This window comes from Staurois parvus, unplaced genomic scaffold, assembly GCF_062004578.1.
Source record: "Staurois parvus isolate SC_StPar_1 unplaced genomic scaffold, SC_StPar_1.0 ptg000022l, whole genome shotgun sequence".
NCBI lineage: Eukaryota > Metazoa > Chordata > Amphibia > Anura > Ranidae > Staurois > Staurois parvus.
In genome coordinates this window covers 1,512,019-1,525,079 of record NW_028317818.1, presented here as the reverse complement: position 1 = coordinate 1,525,079, position 13,061 = coordinate 1,512,019, and the positions used below count along the sequence as shown (strand labels likewise).

The 13,061-nt window shown below is 41.7% G+C and overlaps 1 protein-coding gene across 2 annotated transcripts in view; it reads right to left on the bottom strand.

Annotated features, from left to right (window-relative positions):
• The window catches only part of LOC149472142 (forkhead box protein K1-like), a 165,156-nt gene that overhangs the window by 51,989 nt on the left and 100,106 nt on the right, over positions 1-13,061 (bottom strand). For both annotated transcript variants that reach the window (XM_089691603.1, XM_089691607.1), the window contains exon 6: positions 4,060-4,220. In XM_089691603.1, coding sequence (XP_089547729.1) covers positions 4,060-4,220 — 161 coding nt within the window. The remainder of the gene's footprint in view (positions 1-4,059; positions 4,221-13,061) is intronic.

Genomic DNA, 13,061 nt, shown 5'->3' with positions numbered 1-13,061 from the left:
GCAGTACCTGACAGAGATCTTCGAGCTCTAGTATTGGCTAAATCTGTCCATCCCAAACTTCTCAATACATTTTCTCCAACCATTGCTGCATTGCTTGCGGTGTGGTTATTTGGAGTAAATAAACTAAATTCCTCTTCCTCTAAGATTCAAATAGACATTCTTCTTCTATAGTATGAACACTTTTTTCCTAAGCTCAACACTAGGCCATTATGGGAGCTGGGCTACAATACTTTCACTGAAATAGGAAATACCATCCCAAGTAGAGGTCTACATTCATTTTTACAGCTTAGAAGATATCATGGGATACATCCGCAAACATGGGCTGAAATCGACACCAAACTTTGGCAAGCCGTGACCAATACTGTCCGATTAAAAAAGGGGATCTCGTGGTTTTATAAATATTTACATTATGATGCTGACTTCACTACTCCCCGTAATATACGTAGCTGGGAAGCTGATCTTAATAGGTCTGTTACAAGAGATGAATGGGAGGCTGCGCTGGGTAATTTAAGTATTACTAAATGCACGAACCATTGGAATTGCTCTCTAAAAATTCTTTATCGTAGCTACCTTACCCCTTATAGTCTCGCTAAAATGTATCCCAATGTGTCGCCCCTCTATTGGAGGGATTGTGGAGGAGAAGGTAATCTATTCCATATTTTGTGGGGATGCCTCTACTTACAAAATTTCTGTCAGGTCTTTGTACTCATCTTGCAAATTTCTGGTATGACAACTAGCCCAGCGCCTCATCTAGCTCTTCTCAATATTACATTACATTTATTTCCTATTCAGTATAGAACAATTGTTGCCCATATACTTATCGCTCCTAGAATGTCTATTCCTGTTGTTTGGAAATCAGTGAAAATTCCCAATAACCTAGAGGTGATTCATAGAGTTAGTTCAAATTATATTTGTGAAAGAGCAGTGGAACTTCAGTGTCAAATATGGAGAAATTTGACCTGAAATGGTCCTGTTGGGCAAATATGTTTATCTCCCGTGATGTGAATGTATAAGTATACTGTTGCATATATCACAGTGTTTTGATTTGGTTTTTGCTGCACCTCTGCTCTAGTCTTCTCTCTCTCTATCTCTTTTTTATTCTTGTGTTTTCCCCTCCTTTTGTTTTTTTTTTTTATTTCTTGAGTTCTCTTTGACTATAATAGGCACTATATACCTTAAAGGTTTATTCAAATGTTGGTTACATGTATTGCTATTCTGAAAGCACTTCATTATATATGCATTCATAGGTCATTATTCAACTACTTTACCAGACCAGAACGCAGCAAAGTCATGGTGCTCGGATGTGTTCATGCCTACTGGTTTTGTATATTTTGTTTGTCTGGACCTATGTCTGTCTATGTAATTGTTTCTTTCTTGAAAAAGTTAATAAAAAAGTATTGAAAAGAAAAACAAACTGAAATCTTTTAGGGGATAAGGGGGGGGGGGGGGGAGAGTAAACATAAAAAAAATTAAAATAATGTGGTTGCATAAAATAACCCCAAATAAAGTTCAGCTGTTCTAGTAGTTTCTCTTCATATTCAGCTTTCTAGCAGAAGCCTGAAGATTTTGGAACTGTTCATAATTCCCTCTACTTTAACTAAGGCCCCAGTTCCAGCTGAAGAAAAACAGCCCCAAAGCATGATGCCTCACTGTGGGTATGGTGTTCTTTTGGTGATGTGCAGTGTTGTTTTTGCACCAAACATATCTTTTGGAATTATGGCTAAAAAAGTTCAACCTTGGTTTCATCAGACCATAACACATTTCCCCACATGCTTTTGGAAGACTTCAGATGTGTTTTTGCTAAATTTAGCCGGGCTTAGATGTTTTTCTTCATAAGAAAAGGCTTCCCTCTTGTCACTCTACCCCATAGCTCAGACGTAATGAAGAATACGGGAGATTGTTGTCACATGTACCACACAGCCAGTACTTGCCAGATATTCCTGCAGCTCCTTTAATGTTGCTGTAGGTCCCTTGGCAGCCTCCCAGACCTGCTTTCTTCTCGTCTTCATCATTTTTAGAGGGACGTCAAGTTCTTGGTAATGTCACTGTTTGCGCCATACTTTCTCCAAAACTTTATTTGGGGTTAATCAGAGGCACTTTAAATGATGGCAGGTGTGTACTGACTCCTATTTAACATGATTTTGAATGTGATTGCTTAATTCTAAATACAGCTACATCCCCAGTTATAACAGGGTGTGCACACTTATGCAACCATATTATTTTAGTTTTTTATGTTTACTTCCCTCCCCTAAAAGATTTCAGTTTGTTTTTCAGTAGTTTTGTAGTTTATAGGTCAAATTAAAATGTGGAAAAAGTTATGAAATTATTTATCTTTGTCATATTTTTTATTACAGAAACCTGACATTTTAACAAAGGTGTGTAGACTTTATATCCACTGTAACTTTTTTTTTTTAATTGAAATGTAGAAAAAAAATGCTTTACAATTATTTCAAGCACTGTCTACATACCTAAACGTGTTTTTTAACTGAATATAGTTCTATTACTATGTTAGTTTCTATTTTTAAGAACATTCAAATAAATTATGTTGCTTCAAGTTTCAAGCTAAACTTCAGCCAGGAGTAATAGAATACTTTTAGCATGTACTTGCCTTCCATTTTGTAAAAAAAAACTCTTTTTTTCCATTTTACAGTGCACATTGCTAGTATTTCTGCTCCACCACACAGGTCTCTTATTCCTTCAGTTTACAGTGCCTTCCTGTTTGTGCAACTGGTCAGGTTTCCTCCTTGTTGCAGTCTACAGAAGAAGTGCGACATGCTTCCACATCCACTGACTGGTGGCTATACCAATAGCTGTTCTTGTCAGCACAGCAGCATTCCCCCAAAAGCTAAGACAAAGATAGCAGCAGTCTCTGAGTGTTAGGTAAGTGCTGCTTATAAACAGTGATGGAATATCATTAAACTATATAAATAAAACCTTCAGTGATGACATCACCAAAGTGAAAGGAGAGCATGAAAAATGATCAAAAAAATTGCTAGACGGGAAAGGCAAAAACAAAATGGTGGCGCTCAAATCATGGAATGCAGGGCACATTGGTACAATGTGGTACAAGTGGAAAAAACGAGATAAGGAGAGATAACTGCCCCATCATAAGATAGCCTCAAAAGAAGCAAATACAAATGTGTGTGATGGAGACAATAAGGCCTGAAGGGAGAGCTACGGTATGAAGGACAGAGAGCTCTGCTGTCAAAAAAAAAAAAAAAAAAAAAAAAAAAAAAAGGAAAATGCACATTTCAAGTAAAAATGTAAGCAGTCACGGGACTGAGACTGAGCTTTGCAGTCACTTTTGCAGCAGTTGTTTTCTTATTTTGTGTCTTTGAAGCTCAGTAAACTCTGATATGACTCCTTATCACTAGAAGAGCACACAGTGAATGACAAAAGTAAGGCTTCCTACCTGTTAGCTAGGTGTCTCTTCACACAGCAGAGGCATAAGAATGTTACATCACTTCTGCTTTCAATACAAAACATGTTGTCACTTTCACACCTGCAAATCATGTAGTGCTTTGTCTAACCAAAAGGTGTAAAACTGGCAGCACTCCAGGTGTTGCGCAACTATAAGTCCCATTAGGCATTGCAAGGCTGACAGTTACAAGCATGACTCCCACAGGCAGAAGCATGATGGGACTTGTAGTTTCACAACAGCTGGAGGGCCATCAGTTTGACCAGTTAGACCAGGGGTGGTCTAACTCTTGTAGCTCCAGCATAGAACATTCCCCTGGAGCCCATAAACAAAGCATTTTTCAGACAGAGCATATGACGTCACAGGGAAACAAAACTAAGGGTTATCGGAAAAGACAGTTAGTGCTTTTATTGTGCATGGGGAGTGTAATCTAGGAATAAAATGTGGGCAGGATCCTGGAGTTCAGTTTTCACTGAACTCCAGGATCCTGCCCAGAAAGAAGGTTTTGGACTCTAAAAAACACTCTTCTACTAACACTCTAATCCAAAAAACATAAAGATAACATCTAAGGCATACATTTTTGTGAACTATCTAAAGTACCCAAGACTATAAATTTAGCTTATGTAATAGTTTCTTCCAACCTGGGGCACTCTGGGTATATCGACACTCGGATACAGATGCCATCTTTAAACCAAACTCATGCGAAATAGGAGATCCCTCTCGTGACATGCTCTCAGGTGTCTGCAAGCCACTGGAATTTGATGTCAACAGATCAGGGTATGTTGGAGAAGCAGGAGCACTTCTGAAGCAAAGAAAAAGTTTTCATAAATGACTGGCAAAAATATTTACTTTGTCAATCTGAAGTATTACAATCAATATATACAGTATAATGACAAAGAGCTGACACAACATTTTGAGTTCAACATTTTATCAAACATATTAATTATAAAATAATGACAATATTTAATTTACTTAAAAACAGGATTTTTGTACGTAATTTAAAATCCTTTTTTGCCTTACATTAGGATTAGGACATAGGATTTGTATTAATTCTGAGACAAGTGGGTTATAATGCTGCTACATGAGATAGGAAACTTGCAAATAAAGCAGTTACTTAGGCAGGCCATAGACGGTCCGTTTATCGGCCGAATTTGCCGATGCTGCCAACCATGTCCACGAAAAACAGCCGTTTTTTGCGGATTTTCCAGCATGACCGATAAAAATAAATGAGGAGATCTGCGAAAAATGGCCGACGGGCTGGCCCCACTAACGGCATGACTATCGGCAGATTTTTCGTGTGGACGAAAATTCGGCCAATAAACGACCAGTCTATGGTCTGCATTAGGCATATACAGTATAACCCCTCCCAATCTTATCATGCTCCATTTACCTAAGCTACCTAACAATAGAGAAATGAGAGGCAGGCTGTCCCTTACAGGGACCTCTAGGGCTGACAAAAAGGGTCAAAAGGAAGCTGCAGCCGAGCGAAAAATGAACAGCCAGCACCATTATCTAAGCAATGGAGGGATATCTCCTCAGGACATTCCAGTGCAGGGCAGAGATGTAGCACCAGAAAGGGTTCTGAACAAAATAAAGCCACTAACCTGACAGAGGTAATGGCTACAAGGAAGCTACTTTGTGAGCAAGAGTAGACAGAGGAATCCCTCTGACAGCTTCAAAGGGTGTCTTTAGAAAAACAAACATAACCAGGCAGATATCCCACAAAATCACAACTGGATACACAGGTGGAGTAATATAGGCAACACCCTGGACAAAGGCTTTCACCAAACAATGAGAAGCATGTGACCTATGAAAATAGGCACACAATGGTGAAGATCTACGCTACTCAAAGCCAAATTGTTTTTCCAGACCAGAAAGGAATAAAGCCACGATGTGCCATATGAAGTACCCATATGGGAATTGCTTGCCTTGCAATCACACAAGGTACCCCATCCATGTGTTACAGCTAAACATTGTGAAAGGATGATTTCCTAGCTTTTAGGAAAATAGGAATAACAGAATCAGATAGGCCCCTATCTTTTAGTAAAATGACGGCCGAGTAGTTTTTCGTTGATCCCTGGTGGATGTCATATGATGTCCTCCCAGATCAGCACCTCGTGCAAGCCCACGGGCCACGCTGATGACTTATCTGTGTATCGGCCTGTTGCCGGTATCATGGGGCCACTGTGGCCAATCACAGCAGTTCACATGACAATTGTAAACAGTGGATGGCTTCCTTTCATGACATCTATAGTATACAAATGTGTTGCTAGCTGTGATTGGTCACAGTGATCACTCGGTATAGACTAGGCCAATCACAGCTCATCTGTGTCATGTGATTAGCTGTGGCCAATCAGAGCTAATCACAACAAACCAAACTGAATGAATCGATTTCATTCAGTAAAATGCTTGTTTATAGCAATGAAAGTCATTGCTATATGCAATCATAATGTGTAAAGAAAAAAAAATACAGATCACTTTCCCAAAGTAGTACAATGTTACTATAGTAACATTATATTACTCTGGTCACAGTGTGTCATAAAAAAAATAATAAAAAATAAAAAACAACTGAAATCTTTTTTTTTTATCACCAGTTAGTGTCCTTGATCACCACCACACCAGTTATATGATGACGCTCTACTGCACTGATGACAGTATGTAGAAAAGAAGAAATAAAAAAAAAATCATTGTTAAAATTGTTTTTAAAATGTCTACTTTTTGGGCCTCAAGAAATGAGATAGGAGATCAGAATTGATCGATTTCCAGATATATACCATAGCTGGTGGACTCTATAACTTTCTTACAGACTAAATACTATACATGGATTTCACCAAAGAAATGTACCAGTATACATTCTGGCCTAACTTTATAAAGAACAATTATTTATTTGCAAAATTTTATAACAGAAACAGAGAAAACCCTGTTTTTTTTAATTTTCCTTTTATTCTTTAATTTATTCAGCAAAAAATAAAAATACAAATCCCACTGGTGATTAAATACCACCAAAAAAAAGTTCTAGTTGTGTGAATAAAATGATAAAAATTTAGTTTGGGTACAGTGTTGCATGACCGCGCAATTGTCATTCAAAGTGTGAAGGCACTGAAAGCTGAAAATTGGCCTGGTCAGAAAGGGGGATAAAAGTGCCCGGTATTGAAGTGGTTAGAGGCTGAACTTCTTCAGCCATGTCATAAAACCAGCAACAATGAAGCAGGCAGGTAAACTGGTCCTTGGATCCTCTGGCCCATAACTGTATTTACTATGCTTCAGTTTGTGAATGCACAGGAGACTGTGCAGAGCTCTTCCTGTTCATTTGTTCTGTGCAGCTGAGGCTGCAGAAATGAAGATTGAGGACTGTGCCCTCAATCAACATCTCCGTCTCAAAAATGATATATTAGGAGTCTGTTAACCAAAGTCCCCCAACAGGGCTGAAAAAAAATTGTAAAAGATAATATAACAAAATAATAAATAAAATTTACAGACACAGTCCACTGCCCTACCAACACTGTCCACACACCAACCCCTACCCTACTGACACTGTCCACTGCTTTACTGACTGACACTGTTCACTGTTATTTAATGTAGGCCAACTTTAGATTTTTACAGTGATATTTGCTTTATTATATTTTTTCTAAGTTTTTCTTACTATGTATTTAGGCCTTGCTGGTTAGACACAGCTGATCACATGCTATGGTAAAAGGTCAATCACAGCGGCCTTTTACCACATGGTCAGCTGTGTCCAATGACACAGCAGATTACCGGTAAATACAGTTGCCGGTTATCAGCTGCACTTTCCTCACGCTGTCACAGCATGAGGAAGTACTGCCAATAAACGGCAATTGTTAGAGGATGGATCAGCACCGATCATCAGGGCATGGATGATCAGTGCCCTGATTATCAATGCCCAGAGCAGTGCTACCCACCAGTGCTGCCCACAAGCGCCCAGCAGTGCCACCAACCTGTGCCCATCAGTGCCACCCCCCTGTGCCCAGTGCCTAGTAGTACCACCCACCAGTGCCCAGCAGCGCCCCCCATCAGTGCCACCAGTCAGTGCCCAGCAGTGCCACCAGTCAGTGCCGCCTATCAGTGTCCATCAGTGCCGCCTATCAGTGCAGCATCATCAGTGCCACCTCAGCAGTGCCCATCAGTGCGGCCTATCAGTGCAGCCTCATCAACGCACATCAGTGAAGGAGAAAATTACCGGTTTGCAAAATTTTATAATAGAAACAAAAACTTTTTTTTCAAATTTTTTGCTATTTTGTTGTTTATAGCGCAAAAAAATAAATACCACCAAAAGAAAGCTCTATTTGTGTGAAAAAAAGCTAAAAATTTAATATGGGTACAATGTTGCATGACCGCGCAATTGTCATTCAAAGTGCGACAGTGCCGAAAGCTGAAATTGGCCTGGGCACGAAGGGGGTATAAGTGGCTGGTAGGCAAGTGGTTAAAGGAGCTGCAGGAATATCTGGCAAGTACTAGCTGTGTGGCACATGTGACAACAATCTCCTGTATTCTTCATATGTCTGGGCTATGGGGTAGAGTGGCAAGATGGAAGCCTTTTCTTACAGAGAAAAACATCCAAGCTTGACTAAATTTTGCAAAAACACATCTGAAGTCTTCCAAAAGCATGTGGTCAAAATTGCCACAGAACCTTCAAGCTTCTGCTACTTCTGGTACTCAGGTAAGTCAACGTGTGGGGCCGCCATACAGATTGGAAATTGGCCTTTAATGAATGTGCAAGGTCCGGTGGGATCGTAACCGGCAGAATCTTTGAGTTCCCACAGTTAATACTTAAATTTGAGAGTGAGCCATACCTGTGAAATTCGGACAACAGAACCGGTAGGGTCGTGAGGGGGTGGGTAATGTAAAACAAAATATCATCAGCGTAAGCCGAGAGTTTAAGTACCCCAGAGCCAATAGACACCCCTTTAATATCGTCCTTGCCCCAAATTTTCCGCAGCTGTGGTTCCAAAACCAAATCGAACAGGAGAGGGGACAGAGGGCAGCCCTGTCTAGTACCATTACGAATGTGCAGTGGTTTGGAGAACGTCCCATTGACCTTAACTCAGGCTGCAGGTTCAGCATATAGTGCAATAATCCAACCCATCATCTTCTTTCCCAACTCCAGTGCCAACAAGGTCTTCTCCATGAAGTGCCAATCACCCTATCAAATAGCTTCTCGGCGTCTGTTGACAGAGCTAAAAAGGGGGAACAATGTGGACCAAAACGGGTCCAATGAAAAATATTCAGGGCTCGAATCGTATTATCTCGAGGCTCACAGCCTAGGATAAATCCCGTTTGATCAGGATTGATGACACGCGGAAGGAGCTCCCTTAATCTGGTCGCTAGACGTTTAAAAAAAAATCTTAACATCAGAGTTCAGCAACGAAATGGGGAAATAGTTTTGACAGTATAAAGGATCTTTCCCTGGCTTTGCAATAACAACAATATGGACTAACAAGGCCTCTCGAGAGAAAAGGGAGGAGGCCGTGAGGGCATTAAAATATTCACACATTGGACCAGCTAGAAGGTGAGCCATGTGTTCATAATAAGCTTTCGGGTCCTGTGCTCTTACCATTTGGAAGGTTTGATATAACCGAGGCTACTTCAAGAGGGGTAAAATGGGTGCTCCAAATCCGCAATCATGTCCGCCACAAGGCAAGGGAACTGCACCTCATTAAGATATTGGCGAATTAAAGTCTTATGGAGAACAATCTGGGGCTGGTCAGGAGTCCGTTTAATGTTGTACAAGGAGCTATTATATATATATTATTCCCGAAAAGCGTCTGCAATACGGATAGAGTCAATCACCAGTTTGTCACAAACTAGCAGCTTATGCACATGAGATAAGGCCTGCAGTTTAAGGAAGCAGGCCAAGTGACGACCACACATTCTCATGCTCGTAAAATTTATGTGCATAATACCTCATCTTATTTTTAGCTTGTCTTTCAAGGCAATCTGATAGCTGGGTCCTAAGATCCGGTATGGCAGACAAATCAGATGGGCGTAATCTGCTTTTATGGGTCTGTTCGAGTGAGCGAATTATGTGAACCAGAGTCTCAATTTCCAAACTCTTAGCTTTTTTTTTAGTCTGGAGCCGTGAGCGTTCAAGCTCACCTCTAATCACCGCTTTGTGTCCCTCCCACCACGCTCCCACCGACACCTCCTCAGTGGAGTGGAGTTGAAAATAATTTGCAATGGAAGATTCAATGGCAGCATGGGTAGTGATGTCATCTAACAAAGATTCATTCAGTCGCCAAGTCCAAGTATGCCTGCAAGGGGAGTGTAGGGTCAGGGTCGGCAAAACAGGAGCATGATCAGATATGGTCACCGAACCAATATCCGCATCACAAATGCGGCCTAAATGGTATTGAACAAGGTAAATGAGGTCAATCCATGAGTAAGAGTTATGAACATGGGAGAAATAGCTTTAGTCCTTGTCAGAATAATGAGTCACCCTCCAGCTATCCACTAGATGAAGATCCTGCAAACACGTTCGAAAATGTTTAAGAGCTTTAAAGGAAAAGGTCGACTTCCTAGACAAGGTATCCAAATGAGTATCCTGGGAGAGATTAAAATCCCCACCCAACAAGAGGAGGCCCTCCTTAAAAGTTAGGAGTGTCTTCAACATTTTGGAAAGAAAGTCAATGGTCTGTGTGTTAGGGGCGTACAAATTAGCAAACATGTAGACCTCACCATTGCTGGTACCCTTAAGGAACAGAAATCTACACTCCGGGTCTGCCAGCTGAGCGACAGGAATAAATGGACATGACTTATGCACCGCAATTAACACTCCCCGTGCTTTAGGGAGCGGGGACAGGCAAGAAAACCACTGGATTAAATATAGACTGGGGGAACCTGGGTGTGGAAGCCACCGTGAAGTGGGTCTCCTGGTGCAGCAACACAGTCGGGTCTATACGGCGTAGTTCTTGCCAAAGCCTACCGCGTTTAGAGGGGAAGCATAGACCACAGACATTATAGGAAACTACCGGTAATGAAGTCACCATTCAGTCAGTCTTAAGGGTAGACCAAGATCCCCACTCCAGGAGGCCCAGTCCAGGGAACAGCGGAGAAACCAAACAACCACCTCCCGAGCTCTAAGACACCATCAAAACCTGTGAGTGAGAGAAAAAAAGAAAACAGAAAGGGGACAGAAAGAAAGGGCAATGAACCCACAGAAAGGGCTATCTGCCACATACCAAAAAAAAAGGGAGAATGAACCCAGACAAGGCCCAATGGGGTCCCCGCCTGAGTCCCCTAAAGGACTGTAATTCACAGTAACGTCTCCTCGTCCAGAAGACAATCCTACTTGGGGGTAGTGACTAGCCATGAAGGAGAAACGGATACCAGCCCGGGACTAAGCTGAAGCAAAAAGCTAAGAAGAGGGGCTATAACGGAGAAGTCCATAAGGTGTAACCAAAATCTACCTCCATCTGCGCGCCCCCAGACCACTGGGCAAAAAAGTGGGCGGCCAGAAGGGCACAGATAGAGAGCACATAAATACAGCATGTAAATAGGCATTCAAATTTAAAAGTTAAACAGCTTTAAACAACTATGAACCCATTAAACCAGGAAACTTCTAGTAAACCATCCATGAGAGGCAGAGGAAGACCCCCGTCTCTGACGCTGACGGGTTCGCTGAGGGGCTGGCTGCCACCTGTCTGGACCCAAAGAGATTTGCACATCACTGGAGTATCGCCAGTCTTAGAAATCCACTTGAGGTAGCTCCAGAGTTTCCAGAAATGTAGAAATGTCATCTTTGGTGCGTAGGATGGAAGTCTTACAATCCCTGTGGGCAGTAAGACGAAAGGGGAAGCCCCAGAGATACATCACTCCTTCCTGTTGCAGTAAGGCCAAAAACGAGCCCAGGGCTCTCCACATTATAAGGGTGCGTCTTGACAAGTCAGGAAAGATCAGCAGATGAGCAACATCGAAATCTACATATTGCTTGCCCCGCATAGCAGACATGACTGCCTCTTTAACGCCATATTTGTGCAAACAACATATTACATCTCTGGGCTTATTAACATCTTGTGGTGGCGGAAGCAGGGCACGATGCGCCCGATCAATTTCTACCGGTGTGGAAGCAGAGTCTCCAAGAATCAAAATGAAAATCCCTTGGAACGTGGGCACCAAATCTTGCGCATGAGTTGCCTCAGGCAGACCACGGATCCGTATATTTTGGCATCTTTCCCGATTTTCATAGTCATATAATTGTAATAATAGAGTCCAGCATATGTTCATGCGTGCGGGAGGCCTCCCTAAGTTTTGTAACCGAGTGGGTTAGAGTTGCATGAGCAGATTCTACAGCTTCCACCCGATAGCCTATAGCAGAGATATCAGCCCGCACCTTATCCAAGGCCTCCTTAAATGAGAATTCAGCAGCTGCAATTAATTGAATCATGTCGGCCTTGATAGGGAGGACCCTGATGTGTTCCCTGATGTCCCAGTCTCCAGCTATGTCATCCAAGACGAACCCGCAGTTGAGGACAGCGTAGAGGCATGAGAAGTAGTGGGGCTATCAATACATACCCGGGTCGAGTCGGGTCGGTGGATTCCCCCTGGTCATAGACAGCAGCCAGAGGAGAGGCCATGAAAGCCGGATGGTCCGGCTCCATCTTGGATTCCTCAAGGGGCGATCCCAGGGACCCCGCAAAATAGGAATCTAGGGAACCAGAACGAGTCTGTGGCAGTCGAGCGGGTATAGTAAATACCCGCTGCCTGCCCGGCATCGCAGAGCCGAGCAAGCAGGAGCTCTCAGGCTGCATGTCCGCTCTCATCCATAGCCAGGACACACCCCCGGGCATCTCCTAATGGGGGTAATAAAGTGATCTCTTCCATGCACAAAATCTTCCCATTGAATATGGACACTGTGTCCTTCAAAAGAAGCCCAGAAAGAAGAAGGGATGCCGGGACAGAACAAAACAACAAAAGAAAAAAAAAAAAAAGGAGTACCAAGCCAGGGTATCTTTAATTTGAGTGGAGTACCCCTAACTAGGGATGAGATGAAGGTTTTGGACAAAGGATTGAAATATGCCCCCCAAAAGAACCTGAATAAATTTGAGACCTTTGTGGGTATACAGAAATATATTAGGAGTCTTATTATCAAGAAATATTTGTTGTCTAATCCACAAAGTTGGAGTGGGGAGAACAGGAGGGTTGATAACGATTATTTACATAGTACTCTTAAAAAATAAATTGTAATATAACCCACAGAATAACAACAAACATATAGAGGTTTTCAAGAAACTGGTTGTTGAAGATTTAGAGAAGTTACAAGTAAGAAAGAAATTTGAGCTGACAGAAATGGTATTAAGAGTCTGAAAAGTAGAAAGGATATTGTCATCTGTCTTGCGGATAAAGGAGGAGGGATAGTTGTGCGGTATAAAGAGATGTATCTTAATGAGATGAAAAGGATTCTGGATGATAAGGACACACATTGCAAATTGAGAAGTAACCCCACATTTGACTATAAGAAAAAACTTGACTTTTGGTGAGGAAAGGGAAAAAAACGAAATTCTGAGTGAAAAAGAAGCTAAATATTTAGTCCCTGTAATATGTAGAGTTCCAGTAATATATACTATTCCAAAAATTCACAAGTATAAAAATAACCCTCCTGGCCATCCCATAGTCAATGGGATAGAGT